This window comes from Panthera tigris, chromosome A1 (genome assembly GCF_018350195.1).
Source record: "Panthera tigris isolate Pti1 chromosome A1, P.tigris_Pti1_mat1.1, whole genome shotgun sequence".
NCBI lineage: Eukaryota > Metazoa > Chordata > Mammalia > Carnivora > Felidae > Panthera > Panthera tigris.
This window is the reverse complement of record NC_056660.1, coordinates 79,815,684-79,838,245: the sequence shown is the minus strand read 5'-3', so window position 1 is coordinate 79,838,245 and position 22,562 is coordinate 79,815,684. Positions and strand designations below refer to the sequence as shown.

Sequence of the window (22,562 nt, the reverse complement as noted above, 5' to 3'; positions counted from 1 at the left end):
AATTCCCAGCCACAGAACATCAACAGCCTCATGACCACAGCTACCAAGAATCACTTCCTCTGAACACCTGTGGCTCTGTCTGCAGCCCCCACCCTGTAGCCAGATTTGCTTGTGCAGATCTCTCCCATTAGACATGAGCTCCCTATTAAATAGCATACTGCCCGCTTAGGTCACTAAACTCACTGGTCTGTGAGAGGACCTCAGCGTAGAAAGTCAGAGAACATGAGGCAGTTCCATTCTTCAGAGACTGAGAAGAAATGACCTGCCCGAGTTTATGCAGCCCACGTACTTCACCAGCCTGCTCGAGGAGGCAGACCTCTGACGACTGCAGGAACCCGGCTCCCCTGCCCTCACTTGCAGGGATTTGGCCAACCAGAAGCACTGCGGGAGCCAGGTGGCAGCTGCCTGACAGCCACAGTGACATGCTGGAGCTGCTCCCAAAAGGGCCTATGTGCACCCCCCACCCCCAGCCCCGCCAGCTCTGTGTTCAGTAACATCATATCTGTCGCTGGAATCGGCCACGGTACAAGTATTTACACCACAGAAATTGGCAGATACTACAAATGAGGGCTCCACACCACAGGAAGCCCATTGTTAAGTCTTTACCAACACACCACTGGCTGCAGACCACGGCTCCCACTGGGAGCTCTCACCAGCTCCAGTAACACACTTCCCCCACTTTTCCCTTCAGGCTTAGGGGGAGTCGTGGCTTCCTGGGGTGCTTCCACGTCTCTTACTGGTTGTCCTTACCCCTGCCCACACTCTGTCAACAGCTTCTTCATTAAACTCTTCAACCACCTCTACTACTGCACCGTCCCTTTGCTGCTGGGACCCTAACCGAGTGAACTGCCTGGCAGTAGAGTTAAAAATAGAACAGCGTGGGACAGCAGAAGATGGGAACCAATTTGGAGAAAGGATTCAGTCCCTTATGGTACGGTACTTCCACAGAGCACCACCCACCACAGAGCCTTTAAAAAGATGGCAGCTTTAATTAATTACCGATACACTACAATCTCCTAGTGATACTCAGTGGGGGAAAGGAACGTGGGGAATGGTATGCATAACATGCTACCTTCAGTGTTAAAAAAAAGAGAAGGACAAGAAGAAAACGTGCATGGGTGTTTAGAAATGCGTGGTACCTCTCTGGAAGTACATGCCAGGTACTTTTAACAGGAGTTGCCTCCTGCAAAAGGAATGGGGGCCTGGAGGAGAGGGAAAGAAAGGGGACTTGCTTTTCACTTTGTATGTTTTTGTGCCCTGTGAATTTTATACAACATGTAAGTATTATAAATATACATTTTTTTAAAAAAGAAGACGAAAGAGGAATGCTCCAATCTAGTGTTCTCCTCAGGCCAAGACATCGTCCCCATTACAAAACAGTCCTTGGAGAGCCCATCTGCCAGCGGGTTGGGGTCCTTGTAGAACCCTCCGCCCCATACACCCTGTGCCAAGATGCAATGCTATGATTAAAGTCCTAAGGTCATCTTAATTAGCACTTCATGATTCCTCCAACTTCTAATTACCTGATAGCCACCGTTTTATTATAATTAAACTGCAGTTGTCTGCTGATCAGGGATTGTGCTCCTCCTCAGCACTCTGTGCTCATTCTACTGTGAATGACAGTCAGTGGACTGAAAATATAGGTCGATAGAGCTCACTTGGCAGTCTACCGGGCATCTCTCCTCCAAACCCACTGGAAGACAAATGAAGCATCCAGCAGAAATTATGGACTTGGTTGCCAAATACCAGATAAGTAAATTATCTCCCAAAAATGTATAGCCTGTATTAGAAGTAGTTTACTGGAAAAAAAAAAATAAGCCTTTAATAAAGTATTTTTCTTTTGCTCTCCTTCTTTAACATATTCCAAAGCCCAACTCTTGTATGGATGCTACAATCATCTGGGGAAAAGGAAAATGTGCTCCCTTAGTATGGAACCAGCCAAATTAGAAAAGGCAAAAACAAATCTGAATGTCCAAAATCTCCAGTTCCCGAACCAAATTCATATACCCAAGACATGTGGAATGTCAAGGGGAGGACCAGCAAGACTGCAAGGCTTAAATTAACTCATGTGTCCCCTAAGACTTACTTCCCTCCAACTCCAGAAGCACATTTTTAGGACACAGAGATGGTGGCAACCATCCAAAATTCATGCCAAAAATGGATTTTAAAAAGTATGAACAAAAAACATTCATCAGACAGCCTGGAGTAAATTTCTCCACTGAGGTACTTTCTTCCCTCAATAATGTTAGATCAAAACAGGTGGGTGTGTATTAATCATCAGAGGAGAGCAATACAGAAAACAGCATGTGCTCCGCCTGGCTGTGATTCGGACACCAGAGAAGCAGAGGTGCATGGGACGGGCCATTGTTAATTTCATGTCTCATTACATGCTGTAAGCGGATGCCATTTTTTTATGCCTTTGAAGGCTCTTGATACAGGAAAACAGAAAAGGACAAATCCCTAAGACAACTCAAACTGGGCCTTATGGTCCAACAATTGTTCTTATCTAAGGTTTTCCTCAGTTCATATGGAAGAATCATCCTTCCCTTGTTCTCACGCTTGCGACCTGATGAAAACCACCTGTGAATTATGGCACAGCATTTTGCACACCTGAGCCACTGCTTGCTTTTTTTCTTAAGCTTCCTCCCTATGTTGTTTCCGACCTTTGACATCTATTTCCGCTCCTACTGAACATGTTTCAGAATTGTTCAGGATACCTCCTCCTGTTGTCCATCGGTAGAAAAGCCTGTGGAGAAGGTTTGTGGTCCCTGCCAGAAAGAGGCTAAATAAATCCCAAGTGGATACTTGCTGTGCCTCTTTGCAGCATCAGTGCAGCAAACAGGGCTGAAAACCTGCTGGGACAGCAGGATTCTGTTTCCCCGAGAGCCCATGCACTCTGCTCCCTGAATGGGGCACTAGTGGCAGCTTGGTCTCACGGGTCTGCTCCTGGCCGCACAGACAACACAAGGGCCTACCTTTGACCAAGACACCTCAGGCTGAAATGTCCTCTCCTGTCCCTGCAGCCACCAATGGCATTCCACTGTTTAAATCTGTGTCCTCTGATGTCTCAGAGGGGTTTTTTATTTGCCCTGCCACTCCCCATTTGTTTACCTTAGCTACTCATTCTTGCTTCCAAAGTAGTCTTGCGAATGTCCCTTCCCACACACAGGGAAATTGAAGGGCCATAAGTGGGAGCTACAGAGCCGTGCACTGCCCTTTGCCCATCCCTCCAGCTGCGGAAACTTTCATTTTTAAACTGCTGGAGAAGCTGCATTGAAGGCAAGTCAAAGCCTCAGAGTCAGGAGACTGGACAGTGACCACCTGAGAACACATTCTATTTTAATCCATTTGATAGCATGTGGGAGGTTTAAGGCATGCAGAGAGAGAGAGCCAGATGATTTTGGAGAGAGAGACTGCAAAGCAAAAGGGAGCCTTCATCAGAGGAAGAAACCTGACTAAAGGGATAGAAAACAGCTGAGGACCTTCACTGGTGAGCACGCATCTCTATAAATAGCAGCTGAGACCCTTCCTAGAGGGAAAGGCATCGGGTGGCGGAAGGAGGCAATCACAGCCTGGAATGCTCACAGAACTCCATAGCCAGTTGAGAGTTTCCTGTTAACTACAAATAATAAAAAGGTGATAGACAGGTTGCTACTTATCTCCTGAAACCCTTAATCAGAGTATGGGCCACAGCTGCTAATAAGATGTGTCATGTCTGTTGTTGGGAAATATATTTTCAAAACCTCACTTAGAAAAAGTGACCTTCATTAGTCACTGCCTAAGGCCGCCAATGTATACTCAGAAATTCTATTTCTTCCATATTACTATAACTAGAATATCTCCCTGCATATTTATAAAGTGCCTGTCGCATGACTCCTCTGTTCAAAACCCTCAAAAGCTCCCAGCTTCACTCAGAGTAAAAGCCAAAGTCCTTTAGGATAATGAAAGACAAGAAAAAAAGACTAGAAGAAAGTATTTGCAAAGAATATATATACAATCAAGGACTTGTCCCCAAAATATACAAAATGCTCCTAAAACTCAACAGTAAGTAAACAGACAACCTAATTTAAAAATGAGCAAAAGACCTGAACAGACACCTCACCAAAGATACACAGATGGCAAGTAAGCATGTGAAAAGATGTTCCACATCATATGTCATCAGGGAAATGCAAATTAAAAAAAAGGAGATACCACTAAACACCTATTAGAACGGCCAGTACCCAACACTGACAACACCATTTGCTGATCAGGATGCAGAGCAACAGAAATTCTCATTCACTGCTGGTGGGAATGCAACAGGGCACAGCTGCTTTGGAAGACATTTGGTGGTTTCTTACCAAACTTATTTTATACATATATATGTATACATATGTATACATGTACATATATATACATATATACATATATATATACATATGTATACATATATACATTATATATAGATATATACACACACACTTATACACATATATATGTGTATATATATGTGTATGTGTATATATATCTATATATAATGTTTGTTTACATTTGAGAGAGAGAGAGACAGCTCACGTGAGCAGGGGAAGGACACAGAGAGGGAGACAGAGGATCCAAAGTGGACTGTGCACTGACAGCAGTGAGCCCAATGCGGGGCTCAAACCCACAAACTGAGATCATGACCTGAGCCGAAATCAGACACTCAACCGACTGAGCCACCCAGGCACCCCTAGCAATCTTGTTGGTTTTTTTTTAACATTTTATTTATTTTTGCAAGACAAAAAGAGAGAGATGGGGCATGAGCAGGGAAGGGGCAGAGAGAGAGGGAGACACAGAATCCAGAGCAGGATCCAGGCTCTGAGCTGTCAGCACAGAGCCCGACGCAGGGCTCGAACTCACGACCATGAGATCATGACCTGAGCCAAAGTCAGACGCTTAACTGACTGAGCCACCCAGGTGCCCCTCAATCTTGCTTCTTGAATGTGCTTCACCCAAGAGCTAAAAACACGTCCATGAAAACACCTGAACACAAATGTCTACAAGAATCTCTTTGCAAAAACCTGGAAGTAATCAAGATGACCTTCAGTCGTGAATGCATAAATAGACTGTGGTCCATCTAGACAGTGGGAAATCATTCAGTGATGAAGAGGAGTGATTAAGCCACAAAAAGACACGGAGGAGAAACTTAAATGCATATTTCTAAGCGAAAGAAGCCAATCCTGTATGATCCCAACTATATGGCATTCTGGAAAACGCAAAACTATAAAGACTGTAAGATCAGTGGTTGCCTGGGGTTGGCAACCCCTAAAAGATGGAGAATTTTTAGGGCAGTGAAAGCAATCTGCATGACACTGTAATGGGGGAGACATGTCATTATACATTTGTCCAAACCCACAGAGTGCACAACGAAGTGAACCCTAATGTACACTGTTGACTTTAGTTACTATTGTATCGGTGCTGGTCCATCGATTGTGACAAGTATACCACACTAATGCAAAATGTTAAAAGGGGAGGGTGGGGGTGTATGGGGTTCTCTGTACTTTCTGCCCAGTTTTCTGGAAACCTTAACTGCTCTAGAAAATAAAGCCTATTAATCTGTTTTCAAGTCAAAATCCTTATGATGGTTAAGCAGGCCCTGCACAAGGCTCCCTTGTTCCGTCCTTGAACCCATCAGCCAACTACTCTCCCCCAGCTCACTGTGGCCTCTGCTGTTCCCCAAACTTGCCAGGCAAGTTTGCACAGGCTATTCAGGGACCTCGGGACCTTTGCACAAGCTATTCCCATCACCTGAAATTCCATCTCCCAGATATTCACATCACTCCTTTGCTTATATTCATGGAGTCTTTATTGAAATGTCACCCCTCAGTAACGCCTGCCCTAAGTACCAGATATAAAACTGCAGTATTGCCCTAACTGCTGGCACTCCCCATCCCTTCTCATCACTGTCTAATATACTATCTGCTGTACTAAGTGTACTTAGTACTAAGTAAGTTCATGGAATATCTTCCTGCACCATGGAAGAGACGTTCAGTGTGCAGAGTATTTGGTCTAGAGAAGAGCTGTGTCAGCACCCGGCAGACACAAGCACCCAATGTATTATTTGTTCCGTAAAAAGGATGTTGACTAATGCTCACAGAGCACCTAGAACCAACAAGTAAACATAACTGGTCAAATATGGGAATCGAAATTTTGAGACAGGAGCCATTCTAGAAAACACTTGGAAGCATAATCCCCATAGACAGAGAAATGCAAAACAGCCTTGGGTGTATCTTTAAGCCTTCACCTTAACCCCTTCTGTCATGCCTCTCTCCAGGGCTGCCCACGCTCAGTGACCGGGGCTCCGCTTTCTCCAGTGCGGTCAGCCGGGAGCTGCCGAGAGCCAGCACTCTGGTTTCAGCCCTCGGTCTCTATCACGAAGCAAAATCACTGGCTCTGCCCTGGGCTCCCCTAACCAGCTGGCCTGCTCCCTCAGGCCTCTTCAGGCTCCCACTGCCCAGCACTTTCCGCGGTCATCCACAGACGTTTAGTAGGGTCGCCTTACTCTAGTTTCCTAACTGTCACAAAGGGGCCAAAAGAAGCCAACGGTGAGGTGGTGTGACCCAGACATTTCAGAGCTGAAGGGGACAGGCAGCGGGGACAGAGGCTCACACAGGAGGAGGGGAGGGAGGGAATGGATGCGGGCAGCCGCCCACCTGCAGCTGTGACTCTCTGAGTGCGTCTGCAGCCTGCTCTGTGACAGGCCCGCGGCTTCCTCCCAGCTCCGTCAGGCAGGCTCCCCGGGCCTAGAAGACTCCGCTGGTGTGGCCTCGCATTCACTGCCTCTGTCTTCCATCTCCCCTCAGCTTTTGAGCCTGTCCAGTGAGTTTTGTTATTGCAGTTTTCATTCCTGCAATTCCCATTTCTTTTTCATGAGTCCTATTTCTTTGCTGAGATTTCCTATTTTCTCGTTTGTTTCAAGAGAAAGTGTCCTTGCCTTCTGAAGCCTTTTCGTGGTGGCTGCTTGAAAATGGTTGCCAGCCACCCCCACAGCCTTCGCTGGGAGATGGCCACCGAAGGTCACCTGAGCAATGGCGTCTAGAAAAGCAGCTTCCTGCCGCCAGCCTTAGGGTGGGGAGAGGGTGGCAAGCACTGTCACTGTTCTCTCCATATTCAGTAACAAAATGATTAACTGGCTACTGAATGGAAAAGCTTAAGTTGGAATGAAATCAAGGTGTGCATCCTCAGTGTTGGTGGAAAGCCAGCGTGTCCAGACCTTCAGAGAACACGTGGTCCCCAGTTTAAGGACCACAGATCCACACCCCCAGAAGCAGCGTTAGGACGAGTCACAGCTCGGTGGAGCTCCCTCACTAAGGAACAGCGGCTTTGGACCCAGCACCACCCCCTCCCAGAGGCGACTCCCTGACCCCACAACCCAACTCGGGGACTTACTTCCCCTTAAAAGCCTGTGTCACAGAGAAGCCTGCCTGAGGCATCCGTGACTTTCATTAGCTTTTCGTGACTTGGAGTCCTGCTTAGACACAGTCCCTCTATGTGGGGCTCATGTCACTATTCCGAGGATGTCTCCCCAAGCACCTCAATTTAAGTAGCAATTCCATCAGATGTCACACGGACCTCCTGAGCTTGGTCTCTTCACAGAGATTCTGTTTCTCTTCCATTTTATGCAGGGATTTCCTGGACACACAGAAACAGGTGAGGGATTCCATTTTTGAGATATATTCCAACTGCCCCTTCCAACCCAAGGCAGGATTTCTTTCCAACCTCCCTCTACCTCCACATTTCAAAAGCCCATTGGAAAGCAGCATGGGGTCTGTTCTGTATTGAACTAAAAGGCACCAGTTAGGAAACTTTCCAAGCATGCGGGGGGGGGGGGGGGGGGGGGGGGGGTCTGTAAGCCAAGGGAGGCAAGCAGCCAGTGCCCACCTGTGGGAAAGTCCCCAGGTGATCACATCTTGGTCTCCTGTCTTCTTAAAGGGCCTTGCATACAATCTGGCTGGTCCAGGCTATGGTGTTGCTGGGCAGATGAGCCCAGGGGGCTGTGGTTCTCAAATGTGGTCCCTGGACCAGCAGCATTGGCATGACCTGAGAACCTGTCAGAAATGCAAATTCTCACCTCCAATGGAGACCTACAAAATCAGAAACTCTGAAGTGGAGCCTGGCAATCTATTTTCACAAGCCATCAGGTGATTCTGATGACACTTCCCTGCAAGGCCCACATCGCCACCTCAACCAAAGACACATACGACAGGAAGCCCTGCATCACTTGGAGACAACCTGAGATGCTAACATTTTGGGTTTTTTTGTTTTTTGTTTTGCTAACATTTTTGGTTTTTTGTGTTTTGTTTTGTTTTGCTCACTAACATTTTGGGGTTTTTGTTTTTTTTTTTTTTTTTGGTTTTGTTTTGTTTTTTGCTCACTAACATTTTGGGGTTTTTTGTTTTTTTTGTTTTGTTTTGTTTTGCTCACTAACATTTTGGGTTTTTTTTGTTTTTTGTTTTGTTTTGCTCACTAACATTTTGGGTTTTTTGTTTTGTTTTGTTTTTTGCTAACATTTTGGTTTTTTTGTTTTGTTTTTTTGCTCACTAACATTTTCAGTTTTTTATTTTGTTTTTTTGTTTTGTTTTGCTAACATTTTGGGGGTTTGGGAGTTTTTGTTGTTTGTTTTGTTTTTGCTAACATTTTGTGCGTGATGGACGAGAACCAGTGTCGGGCACTTGTGCCACCTCCAGCTGTGAGAGAAGAAAACCAGACCAACCCAGGAGCCGTCAGCCCAGAAGCTCCTCAGTGAGGGAGCACGTATGTGCGCGCCACACTCCTTCCCTCCACACCCCCACCCCTGCATTTCCCAACATCCTCTCGAAGAAAAGGGATTAAGGAGAAAAAAATAATTGGTGGAATTGCTTCTCTCACACGTGGAGACAGACCTGAAAAGTACATGTTTTATTGCTGTGAATTGGAAAATTAATACCCGAATGCTAGACATTTGGTAACCAAATGGTTACATTTATTGTGGTTATTTAGGAATGAGATTCCCACTGAACAGCACTGATTTACTTTCATCTCCTCCACGTATGTATCATGACATGTAGTTTTCCAAAGGAGGAACAGCGAGTCCCAGGAGACACATGTATATTCATAACTTTGTAACAGAATAATACAGAAAGTCCTCAGCTTGGACACGAACTTTCTAAAAATTACATACAGACACCCCTAAAAGGCCTTAACTACATCAGATCTGGACTTTCACAGGTCGGCTGCAAATCGGACATGGCCGACAGCAGGTGGTTTCCAGCGGCTCGTCATAAAATGGATGGAGGGGGCGGGTCAAAGACCAGACATTAATACGTTATGGTAAGATGCAAATCTCGGGAGCACCCAGAGCGACAAACGGGCAGCCTCCACTCACTCACTGGATTCTTACAAACACCTGGGAAAACACGTTGGAAACGAAGGGGGAAACCCACGACAGCTGTACTTCCCTAAGCCACGGACAAGAACACAGTCTTCTAGAGGCAAAACCGGCTCAAAGTCAACTTCCTCCCACCAAACTCTGAAGAGAGTTGATGAGCACCACAGGCCCTGCTCAGCCCCCCGAACAATCTCGGGGAATCCACACACCCAGCACGCGGCGGGCCCCAGCCCAGCCGCCCTCTTGCTGAATCCAACCTCTCCCGCTCAGCTCTGCCCCCAACATCGCCTGCTCCCCTCCATCGGAGCCGCCCTCGCCCTGGCCACCTGCTCAGGGGCCGGCCACCGGGTGCGTGCTCTGCTGGCTCGCCTGGGACGGTCACCGCATGCCTGCCACCTGGGGATGGGGAGTGACTGTGCCCCCACCCTCCCAGCACACCGCCAGAGCCCTCTGGTCCTCCGCCTGGGACGGTCACCGCATGCCTGCCACCTGGGGATGGGGAGTGACCGTGCCCCCACCCTCCCAGCACACCGCCAGAGCCCTCTGGTCCTCCGAGGCACATCTCTCGCCCCTGCAGCGTACTGGCCGTGCCCTTCCCCCGCCAGTCACCAGGCTCTCTCCTGACCTGATCTAACCACCTGCTGCCAGCCTCCTGAGCCTCGCTGCTGCTGCTGCGGCCGCCAGGAAGCTCACCACTCCTACACCTCAGCTCCCATCTCTCTTGGGTGACTCCCAAATTTATCTTACAGCCCAGCATCCTGTCTGAGCCCTGACTCCTCACACTCACCACAGCATCCCTTCCAGACCTGATACCGAGCCTCAGGCAGCCCCCGGGCCCCCTCTCACACCGGGACACCCCATCTACCCTGTGTGTGGCCAGCACCCCGGGAGCGGTCTCCCCAACCCCATCCCAGACCCAGTTCCCAGCAGCTCTCAGCCGGGCGAGGCTGAGAGCTTAATAACCACCTCCCCAGGCCACATCCAGTCTGTTTCCACACTGTGCCTGGAATATTGTTTTCCAAATCCGCACCCAACCAAGAGTTCCCTTGAAAACATCACAAACTTTCCCTGTTCCCCTCTCTAATTAACAGTGCACTGGTCCATCAACATGCAACTCAAGTAGCGCTTCCAGAAGAAGAGCCTTCCCCAAGACGTGACCTGACCCACCTGCCAAGTGGAAACCAGGTCCCTCTGCTAAAACCCGTTCCTCACCCCCAGAGCACATGTCTCAATCTGTAAAACAAATTCATACGACGTCTTTAATGCTCTCCCCACGGGACAGTATGCGAGTGTATTTTGGCTAATCATTAAATCTCCAGAGCCCAGCATAATCTGTGTAATAGATACCCAGTAAGGATCTGATGAGAAAACAAACACGTGAATAAATGAGGTCTGGCAGCGAATCCCTTCCCCCCACCCACATAAAATGTAAGTTCACTATTTACACCGTTATACATTGAAATTCCATACATGTTTTCTGGGTTCACAATTAGGTTCAAAAGTAAGGGACTGCTGGTAAAATGAACTAAAGCTCCAGTACGCACAACAAAATCTTAATCACCCGCAGAGTGAATACTGCCGCGTAAGACTTACTGGGACGTAACAGACGTGCTATGCGCATATTTGAAGTGTACAATTTGACAAGTTTTGACACGTGTACCCTTGTGAAACAATCACCAGAATCAAGACGAACGCCCCCTCACCCCCAAAAGTCTCCTTGTGCCCCATGAAGCATCCCTAAGCCAGCACTGATGTGCCTGTCACTGTAGACCACGCCGCATTTTCTAGAATTTTATGTTCGCAAAGTACCATGTGTACTTTAGCTTCTTTCCTCAGCATAATTTTCATTCCTGTCACAGAGTAGTCACTTTTATTGCTTAGTATTCCGTGGATATACCACACTTTATCCATTCACCAGTTGAAAGACATCTGGGTTGTGTTCAGTTTGTGGCTACCGAATATAAAGTTGCAAAGAATGAATGAATGAATGAATGAATGAATGAATGAAGTTGCTATGAACACATGTGCACAAGACACGCTAAGGGCATACTTCCATTTCCGAGTCAACACTTAGAAATGGGATGGCTCAGCCAGTTCGTGGATGTTCACTAGTTCAAGAAACTGACAAGCTGCTCAGTCACATCGTTTTCGGTTCCCACCAGCAGTGGATGGGGGCTCTGGCCCCTCCACATCCTCATCCACATGCGGTACAACCAGGCTTAAATTCTGACCATTCTAACACGTGCACAGCGGCACCTCGCGGTGGCTTGTTTGCATGTCCCTCCTGCCAAGTGCATCCAGCGTCTCTCCTGTGCCTGTCACTCACACACCTTCTTCCGTGAAGCGTCTGCTCAAGCCGTTTGTCCATTTTTCAGGTTGGACTCTTTGTGACCTTATTATTGAGTGTTGAGAGTTCTTTATGTATTCTGGACAGAAGTCCTGAATTCTTTGGTAAAGTTCGCCCATGAGGCCTGGAATTTTCTTTATGAGAAGCTTTTTTTTTTTTTTTTTTTTTTTAAATGTTTGCTTACTTTTGAGACAGAGAGAGACAGAGCACAAGCGGGGGACGGGCAGAGAGAGAGGGAGACACAGAATCCGAAGCAGGCTCCAGGCTTTGAGCTGTCAGCACAGCTGACACGGGGCTCGAACTCATGAACCACGAGATCATGACCCCAGCTGAAGTCGGATGCTTAAATGACTGAGCACCCCATGTGCCCCCTCTATGAGAAGCTTTTTAACTAGTTTGAATTCTATACATATAGGGCTGGGAAGGTCCTCCATGAAAATTATGCATTTCATCTAGAGTGTAGAATATACTAGCATAAAAACGTTCATACTATCCCATTATGGTCATTTTAGTGTCTGTGGAACCCGTAGTGATTCCTCATATTGGCCATTTTCCTGGCCGGTTTAAGAGGCTTACCAATCTCATTGATTTTCCCAAAGAACCAGATTTTGGTTTTGTTGATTTTCTCTAGTAAATTTGTTTTCTGTCACTGATTCCCATTAAGTTCTTTATTTTCTTTCACCTACTACTTACTTAGAGTTGCATTTGCCGTTATCTTTCTTTTTTAAATTTCTTTTAATTTCATTTCAGTCCAAGTTAGTTAATATCTAGTGTAATAATGACTTCAGGAGAATTTAGTGATTCACCACTTACATGTAACATCCAGTGCTCTTATTTTTCTAGCTTCCTAGGAAGACATTTCATTACAGACAACAGAAGAATTATGGGTAGGGTGAGTAGCTCGCTCCCGTATTATTATTTTAACAATTCATAAACAGATAATCAAGACTCACACCCACTGAAGTAGTTACTATTGTCATTTGAAGAATCAACCTTGGATCGCCAACATGGCAGCTATTTTAGATCGTCAACGTGGCAGCTATTCTGGCTCCGTCTGAGTAACTGCTCTGTCAGAGGCATGATATGTGAACCCTGACTCTTCTCCATCTGTCATCAGTCAATAAAGTGTGGAAGACACTCAACTCCAGTCTCTTGTCACTTAAAAGCATGGCTTCTGCAGTACTTTCTGGAAGTTTACACTCCATCGCAAATCTGTCCAGAATTTGACCACATCCTATTTATAGTGCTTGTTTTCAACAGAAACAAAAATGCATTAACAAACAGGAAGACTCTGACCAGAAAATGTCATGCTTCCACGAGAAGAAATCTCCTTACCAGCACCAGTGTTTATGATTCCCTGAACAAGGCAATTTCTGCAGCACCACAGAGATTACAATGAGGCGACTCAAGAAATAAAGGCCTGGAATAAAACTCTCTATGTCCTGAGAGTCTCTTACTCCTCCTGGAGCACCAGCAGAGGCGATGAGGACCAGGAATACTTCTCTGAACCTAATTCTCTGTCAAAAGCACTGTAACATTCCTCCTTAACGTGAAGAACAAAGTCATCATCTTTTGGCATGCGTTCAGAAAGCAACAGGCTTTTTCAGAAAACCAGTGTTCCTGACAAAAGACTTCTGAATGAATTTGCTAACTGCAGATGGGTACTAAAACATCTCTTGTAAACAAAGTACTTTATGGACAGGAAATAGGTTGGGCACACATCTTCTTGGCACAGGAACTTAGTAGTGAGTCACTCAGAATTGAGGGAGAAAGGCCATCACAGGCCTGAGTATTTACAAATAATCCAGAACTAGACTGTTTTAAATAAGGTGTTGCTAACAAAAATCATCCTGCCACAACAAGACTGCATTGTAAGAAACTACACAAAGCCAAAGCAAACTTGGAACTGTGGATTCCCATCTTAAGCTAAAGCAATTTAATATAAGCTGGAGAGGTTTAAGTTGCTACCCTTTTTTTGGTCCTTCTTTGAAGACTATTGGGTGGCTCAGTCGGTTAAACGTCCGACTTTGGCTCAGGTCATGATCTTGCGGTCCGTGGGTTCGAGCCCCACGTCGGGCTCTGTGCTGACGGCTCAGAGCCTGGAGCCTGTTTCAGATTCTGTGTCTCCCTCTTTCTCTGACCCTCCCCTGTCCATGCTCTCTCTCTGTCTCAAAAATAAATAAATGTTAAAAAATAATTTTAAAAAAAAAAGAATATTATTGGGGCACCTGGGTGGCTCAGTGGTTTGAGCATCTGACTCTTGATTTCGGCTCAGGTCATGATCCCAGGGTCATGGTATGGAGCCCCACATCGGGCTCCACACCCAGCATGGAGCCTGCTTGAGATTCTCTCTCTCCCAGTGCCCCTCTCCCCAATCATGCTCACTCTCTCGAAAATAAAATTTTTAAAAAGGGGTATTATTGGGGCGCCTGGGTGGCTCAGTCAGTTAAGCATCCGACTTCGGCCCAGGTCATGATCTCACAGTCCGTGAGTTCGAGCCCCGTGTCAGGCTCTGTGCTGACAGCTCAGAGCCTGGAGCCTGCTTCTGATTCTGTGTCTCCCTCTCTCTCTGACCCTCCCCTGCTCACACTGTCTCTCTCTCTCAAAAATAAACATTAAAAAAGGGGGGGGTATTATGGACCCTTTGTAAAAAGCTGCTCCAAGTGTAATAAAAGGTAAAATTACGTACAAAATAATAGCTGCATTCCCTAGCCTTGTACCTGCCATCTACTGCCACAGTGAGGCTGCATTAACAAACAGCCACGGAATCTCAGTGGCGGGCAGAAGGAAGCATCTACTTTGGTCCGTGGGCTACGGGTCAGCTGGGCGGTCCTTCGGGTCACAACTGGGCTTGCTCACGCAGCAGTGGTCATCTGTGTTGGGCGGCAGCGCTGCTGATCTGCGCGCGGCTCTCTCCGGTGTGAGCAGGCAGGAGGGGAGTCCAGGAGGCCTCAGCAGGGACAGTCAAGCTCTCTGCCACGTGCTCTCCAATCCCTCAGCATCCAGGGCCTGGGCCTGTCCTCAGAGTAGACGCAGGTCTGAGAGAGTGCAGAAACACGCAAAACCTCTTGAAGCCTCAGCCAGTACTAACACCTGTCACTTCCGCCACATCCCATTGGCCAACACGAGTCGAGGCCAGCCTCAGACTCAAGAAGTGAGAAAACAGGCTCCCTCTTTGAAGGCAGGTCTAAGGGGAGTGAAGAGCTGGGGCCACTTCTGTAATCTACCACAACCCATCTCTAATTTGCCTTGTACCCTAGGAGGCTGACCTCTGAGGACGCTGACCTCTGTGGAGGCTGACTTCTATGCATCATTGCCCCAGAGCCCCTGCCCAGCACAGTCTTAAGACACCATTCATGTACACTATGAGTGACCTTCCCTAGACTGTGCAGTGCACAACCTTACACAACCGTATGCAGCTATCTTCAGTTAACCCATCTGTAAAATGATGAGTTTGGGTTGGATAACCTCTTGAGAATTCCTTCACACTGAGAATTCACAAATGCGCTACACTTAAGACCCCATGGTTTCCCTTATGACCTGCCTAAAAAGGTGATATGGAACAGGTGCATGTGTGTGCATGTGTTTCTGTATGATGTGGACAGTAGCACACACATAGTAGGAACCCAAAACTACAGTGGTTTAAATAATTGTGACATATGTGTTTGAAACGTACTTCCACACATCCCATTTAAACATCCCCACCTTGCTCCTTGGCCCTTAGACTACAGCAGACACAGCACTGTCTACAAAAATAGGGCTGAGAACGACCAGTCTGGTTCATAGAACTTTTAAAATTCAGAGCTAAAGTTAGAAATGTGAAAACATCAGGAAATGCATTCTCCTAACCTAACTGGGTAGAACTGATGGAGGAAAAGGTCAGATGTCACACCCAGGGCCCAGGGCCAGCCCCAACACCCTCCCTCTGCGGACGCCCTTCCCATGCATGAAACTCTACAAATGTGAAACCCGAGCCCGCCGGCTCAGCCCTCCAGCAGCTGTGTGTGCTCTGCAGCTGCTGGGGGCCTGGCGCTGAGCAGAGGGTCCTGGAAGCCAAACTCAGTGGTCCCGCCGACCCAGACAGTGGTGGTCTGCCAGGGTGGGAAGGGAGGGGCCACCAGCCCCCTGGAGTTGCAAGATTCCAGCTGGTTGTGAGAATAAGGAAGTATTCCTGGATTGGCGTTGGCCTTGAGGTTCAAATCCTGGCTTGGAGTTTTCCCAGCAGAGAAAGTTTCCAGGGTCAGTCCATAAAATAATAACAACTTCTGTGTCCTGAGGACCCTACTCTGTGCCCAACAACACAAGAAACCCCTCAGGGCTACCCATTTACCCTCTTAGCAACCCTTCTGCCCCAAGAGGCCATTCCCTCCAGGGGGCGGGGGGGATCATTAATCTCATTTTTTAGGAAGAAACTGAGACTCAGAGAAGTTGGAGAAGTTGCCACACGTCACACAGCAACTGGGTGACTCTGGAGCATATATGGGGACCGCCCCTTCTTAGGGTGGCTATGGGAGGGAACCAGTAGGTCTTGGGGACAACCGGTTGCCCCAGCCGGTGGCACCGCCATGACAGAGTTGGGTGCCCAGAGGATGGTGGGCTTCTGCCACCTTCTACCGACAATGACAAACACGTGGGCAGCTCCAGTTCAAGACCAGAGCAAAACCTCTCGAGAACTATTAGACACGTGCACATGTATGTACGTACACGGACAGCACACTGTTCTACATCTTAGCACAGATGGACACCAGTAAGCGCAGAGTCAGGAAGGCCCTCGAGTCCCCCAGAGGACGATCCGATGTCAGAGCAACAGTTCACCAGACTCCTCAGGGGTGTCCTCCAGGAGAGAGGAGGGAAAAGGGGCAGAGGAGCGTCCCGACCAGGGTCACAGCCCGAGCACAACACTCTCTAGAGCTACCTGTCCTGCTTCCAGCTATTTCTGAGCCCCCAGATAACCAGGCAGGCACGTGGCTCACATCGTGACGGCCTCCCCTTCCCTCTTGGGACCCCTGCTGAATGGCAGTCTGTGCCCACGATGTAACCCTGGAGTCTGTCCTGTAACTGTGGTCACTCACATTGTCAGTCTGGTGTCCTGAGCTGATCTGTAACTCCTGAAGGCAGGGACTGCTTACGTCCTCCTGATCTAGCGCACGTGAGCAGGCCCAGCCCGGACGGCAGGCACACCTGGGCTCTTCTGCCCCCGGGGCTCTAACTGGGCGACGTGGGCACGGCATGAGGCACTGCTGGGTCTCAGTGTTCTCACCTGGGAGATGGGGGCGATGGTGCTCGGCACGCTGCCTGCAACCTGGGGCACGCGCTATTTCTGTAAAAGACACGGACACAGGCGGGCAGTGCTTAAGGGAACCGGGAAAGGAAGCCACCGCGGGCATTGCTTCTATTAATAGAATGAGGTCTTGGGACAGCACCACCGCCAGACTCTGCTGGAGGACAAGGGGCAGCTGCCCGTGGGGAAGGCCCTCTTGCCCCCCCCCACACACCCCCACGTCACACCTGCCGGAGCAAGCACACCACGCACGGCGCCAGCACACTCGCTAAAGCGAGCCACTCTGGGCGTCCCCCATCTAAACTGCTGGGAGGCTGCCTGACTGCGAATCAGCCAGCAAATGCAGTGGGCATCCCCCTCCTTGGGGCCTGAAACCCCCAACATGAATCCCCCTCGTGCAGGGCTGAGACAAGACTTCAAAATCATATGCTTCAAAAGCAGATGTTTGTCATTACATTTTAACTCCTCTGAAAGCTTCGTTTCATTACAAGGAATTTGCTCAGTTTGCAAAGTTTAAAGAAGTCTCCCGAAACACACAGTCGGGATGTAACGTGCCCTGAGACTTCTCTCAGAATGCTTTCCCACGAGACCGCCAAGTATGTACCAACAGCTGCGGGGCATGGGCCTCCGAGTCTTGACCCGGTGTGAGCGAGACCCTCGCCATCACACCACACTGCCATCGCTGACCTCATCCTCAGCGCGAGCTGCTCACGGTGGGCCCTCAGAGCCGCTGTCCAGGGGCCACTGACACCTCACTTCTCTCCTGCAACCGGCCCCAGAAATCCTAGGACTGACCAGAAACGCAAGCCACAAATCAACCAGGAAAAAGCAACTTTTTCTTCTATGTTATATCCAAACTCGCTGATTGCCCGCAAGCCTGCAGAGGACCAGCTAAGGGCTGCCCGAGGATAGTCTGAGGAAACACAAACCATGTTCTAATCAACGTGTCAGGAAAATCATCAGAGGCTGGCCTGCTCAGACGCTGGTTGCCTGGAACCCCTTAATTCCTGTTCCTTTTCCTCCATAGCTGACTTTATTTCCTCACACTGCTCCTGTTTTGACAGTTTTCTCCTGCACTAAAACCTCTAAGAACAGTTACTCTTTTTATCTCCCGTAGCACCTGGCATCCTCCAAGCAGGTATGTACTCAATAAGTTGACTGGATTCAAATTCATTATGTAACCTGTTATGTGTTGGGTTGTGTCCCCCAAAATGTGTATGTCCAAGCCCTGACCCCCAGAACCACAGGACGTGACCTTATTCGGAAACAGGGTTGCTGCAGATGTAATTGGTTAAGTTGAGGTCATACAGGGGTCGGGTGGCCCTAATCCAGGGACGGTGTCCTCATAAAAGGGGAGGTCTGGGCACAGCAGAGACTGGGGGAACTTCATGGGGACTCTGGGCATGTGCGGGTCCCCCTTCCCCAGCACCTTCAGAGTGAGCACGGCCCAGCCCGTACCCCAGTCCCAGGCCTGCACCCCAATCCCCGGCCCATACCCCTATCCCAGGCCTGCACCTCCAGGCCTGGGAGAGAACGTCTTCAGTGCAGCCAGCCAGGGGTGGGGCTCTGTCACCGCCCCAGGACACAGGAACCCAGCCCAGCAGCTTAACCCCATCTCAACTCACATGCACGCCCAGGACATCCAGCAAGGCCAGAAGGGTAGCAGGACTTTCTCAACTGTGATCCACAAATGTGGATTAATGGGAGCGTCCCCAGGGAAGCACTTTACCGATTCCAGTGTGTTCTGTTCTCCTGGCTTGGGGAAGACAGAACCAGGCTCCAGGAGATTCTCACGCTGGATCCAGCAGCTCCGTGGGCCGCACCAACAAGGAAAACTGAAGCAGCATTTCATGACCCCTGCCACTTCTGTGTGCTCATTAAAGGTGCTCCTCCTTCTAGAACGTCTGAATCTTCATTTCACCCCTGTGACTAAACAGTCCAGAGGTGCTTCAAGTGTGAGTTCATGAGCTCAGGGTGGCAGGGGCCCCTGGATTCGGGGCCTCTGCCCGCTCCCATCCCAGGAAGGGTGAGCAGGCCAGCAAAACACCAGGGCCATTGCTGGAGAAAATCAAAGCGGAAGTGCCTCACACACGAAGGTCCAGGAAACCGCGTAATCCCCACTCTGTCTCCCCGACGGCAGGCGATAATGAAAAGTGTCTCTTTTCTGAGCTGCTCACGGAGGTGTATGATCCCCGCCCCCACCCCCGCCTTGAAAAGGGCAGCCTGCATCCAGGGGAACCTGGGCGAAAACGTCTACAGTCTGAGAGTCCCCGTGGTTCTCCACCTTTTCACTGGCTCCAACTAGAACAAATAACAGAATACAAGGAACACACCGGCACGTGTCTTCTCGACCAAAGGCATGTGGGAAACCCGAGCCACCTCTGCGCTTTCCCCAGCCTAACGGTCCATTTTGAGTCGTGGATCTGCACACGTGGCATGCTGCTTCCAGCACCCTACCCAGCTGCCAGCGTGTTCAGGTGGCCAACTAGGGTAAAGTTAAATCTCTTTGGGTTCCACATGAACGTTCGGTGAAGTTTCCAAACGCTCCTGTGTAAAAGAAACCCGTCCCCAGACCGACGTCCGCAGGGCCAAGTGAGAGCTGTCGCACACGTCTGCCTTGTGGCTCGCACTATGCGGCGTGGGAGCCCAAATCAATGCCTCTGCTAAAGAGACAGGAAAGCTCGGGAAACGCGGAAACGTGTGGTTTTTAGAGGCAGAGACTGGCTAATATTTTACTCCAAAAACCTACCTTTGAACCACACAGAACCGGTAGTGCTGTCTCTAATTTGTGCCACTTGCATTCTGGCAGTGTCAGCAGAAAACCAACCAGTTGGGGCCACAGGGGGGTCGGTGGTAGGGAAGGACAGTGGCAGCAGAGTACATTTCTGGGGGACCCTGGTTGCAGAACATGTTGGGCTTCAGTCCAGCTCCCACAAGCTAAACATTTCCTCTCTTTGTTTTAGGGATGGAAGGAGTGCTACAGTTTGGAAAGAAAACCTTTGGAGAATGTAAAAGAAAATGATTATTCAAGTCTGCCAATCACATGAATGCAGCTAATATGCCAAATAGCACGCTTCGATAGTGACATGATTTTATCCAGACAGCGCAGGGAGTTTCCTAAAACTTCACTCTTAGTCACGGAACAACGTTTTATAGAAGCCTGTGTTGGTGAACTTAGCATGCATTTGCACTGCTTTCCAACATCTGACTTTTATTACCATAGGTCCTCGGATCCAGATGACAACAAACTGTTCCGAGGGCCTTGAAAGTTAGATTCTGCTCCTTAATCCTGTCTTAAACCATAATTTTATTGTGACATCAGGTTGGTTTACAAGCAACGTTTTTATTTCCTGGCCAGGCAGACAGCCCTTCAGCCTCATCCAGATTCTGTTTTCATACATACGTTCTAAGTAAGAAAAAATACCTAAAACTAGCAGGCATGCAAATTCATATGAAACAAAACCTTTTCTGACCTTTAAAATGCAGCACCAAAACATGCACAAACTTGTAAGATTAAACGTTTTACTTTTTCAAGTGACCTAATTCACATTTGATTAGCAAATCGTCACTGTACGTTAGGGCTAAAACAACCCCGTTTAAAAAATTAAACAGTTTATTCCTAACTACGGTGTGCTTCAGCTTCTACACTTAACACCTTTTAAGTAACTGTTTGAGCTTAAGATTCTACGCTGACAAGAAAGAAAGAAAGAAAGAAAGAAAAAGAAAGAAAGAAAGAAAGAAAGAAAGAAAGAAAGAAAGAAAGAAAGAAAAAAGGATAAAATTGCAGTGTTTTTGAAACACAGGGTCACATCGTTTTTAAAAGCACTTCTACCCCCGGCCCCGGCTTTGTCAGCCTGTGTGGGAGGAAAGCAAACTTTAATCACTGGCAGAGATGCGGGTCAGGGTTCACACCCCCGCCCCGGGGAAACCACCGGCCACCAACACAGAAGCAGGCAGGGTCTGTGGGCCCGGCGATTGTGCTCAGAATCAGGCACGGACCCGAAAATGAAATCGAGAATTTTAAGCCAGCCGCGGAGAGTGCCTTGGCTTCGTGGGGTCGGCCATCCTCGGGGCTTGGAGACACGAGGAATTCTCTGGCGGGGAGGGCAGTCGGTCATCTTACAGCCCGGCCATCGGCTATCGATCAATGCCTTTGAAAAACGCCCAACAATTGGTCGACTAAGCAGAGGTGAAACTCTCCTACGATACCACCAACAAAAACTGTTCAAACAAAGCCTCGAGGAGGCTGTGCGCGGCGCTGGAGCGCGGCTCTCCGCTCGGGTCACCGACAGGGGCGACTCCACCTTGGGGCGGAGCGGAGCCGCCGCTCCCCTTCCCTGCGGCCTCCCCGGGGCCGGTCCCCTCGGACACGGCCGGGCCACCCCCACACCCCCACCCCGGGCCCCGCCGCAGCGCACACAATGGCGCCCCCAGCTCCCGCCGCCCGGGCCTCGCGCCGCCTGCGCGCCCCCCGCGCGGGCCGCGTTCCCGGGTCCGCGCACAAAGGAGGCGCGTGGGCTCCTCCGCGCCCCGCGCGGCCGCCAGGTGCCGGCGCCTGCGACCCCCCGCCCGCACGTCTCCGCGCATCCCGGGCCGCGGCGGGAACGAGGCGGGGCGCCCGCCGCCCGGGCCTGTGCGCCGTGGGGGCGCGGGCCGGGGCGGCACTTACTTTCTCGATGGTCCCGGGGAGCAGGCGCTCCAGCAGCCTGCAGAGGACCACCCCATCCTTCAGAGACGCCTGCAGGAAGCCCTCCGGGTCCGAGATGGTTTTCTTGGGCGACTCCAGCACCCCCAAGGTGATGAGCCACGTAACGGTCTGCTCGGCGGAATTCATAGCGGCGGCGCGCCCGGCCTCCCCGCGCCGCGAGCCCGTCTGGGCGCCGTTCACCTCGGAGCGGCCGCGGCCCGGCCGGCTGCGCCCCCCGCCCCCTCCGGCTCGCCCATGGAGAGGCCGGCCCCGCGATTGGCTCGGGCGGCGCCGCGGTCCGGCCGGCTCGCGCTCCCTCGCGTGCGTCCTGGCCGACTGTCAAGTGCCTTTTCATTAGATGCACATGAACCTGCGGCGGCCGCCCGGCGCCGCCCCCGCCGCCGCCTCCCGGCTCCCAGCCGCCGCCGCCGATGACATCACCGCGAGGAGAAGAAAAGACGCGGCGCTAGAGCAGCCCCGCGCCGGCCGGCCGCACACGCACCCCGCGCTCGGGCCCGCCGTGCGCCCCGCCGCGCGCCCCCGCCCCGGCCCGGCCGTGCGCGCCCACCTGCGCCGCCGTGACCTCCGGAGGCGCCGGCCGCCTTAACCGTTTGCGCCCCGCGGGCCCCCGCGCACGCCCCGCGGACGCCGGAGCGCGCGGCGCTGCCCTCGCGCCGGCCCCTCCTCAGAGGGCTAGGAGCCCGTCATTGATTTTCTGAATTCACCAGCGTTGCAACTATTAAGTGCTTCCCAGAATGCTCTTTTGATTTTTGCCAGTTTTATTTCGGGCGGGGGTGGGGGGTGGGGGGTGCTGAAAACGAGACGTTTGCTTCTCCCCGCCACTTTGCAAGCCAGCAATTACAGA

At 50.0% G+C, this 22,562-nt stretch overlaps 1 protein-coding gene across 2 annotated transcripts in view; it reads right to left on the bottom strand.

The window, feature by feature from the left end:
* Positions 1-22,116, bottom strand: part of ARHGEF7 (Rho guanine nucleotide exchange factor 7) — a 135,764-nt gene extending 113,648 nt beyond the window's left edge. The window contains exon 1 of one of the 2 annotated variants that reach the window (XM_042980243.1): positions 21,680-22,116. In XM_042980243.1, coding sequence (XP_042836177.1) covers positions 21,680-21,844 — 165 coding nt within the window. In that variant the 5' untranslated portion in view covers positions 21,845-22,116. The remainder of the gene's footprint in view (positions 1-21,679) is intronic. The other variant, XM_042980209.1, reaches the window with a different exon arrangement.
* Between the last annotated feature and the right edge of the window lie 446 nt (positions 22,117-22,562).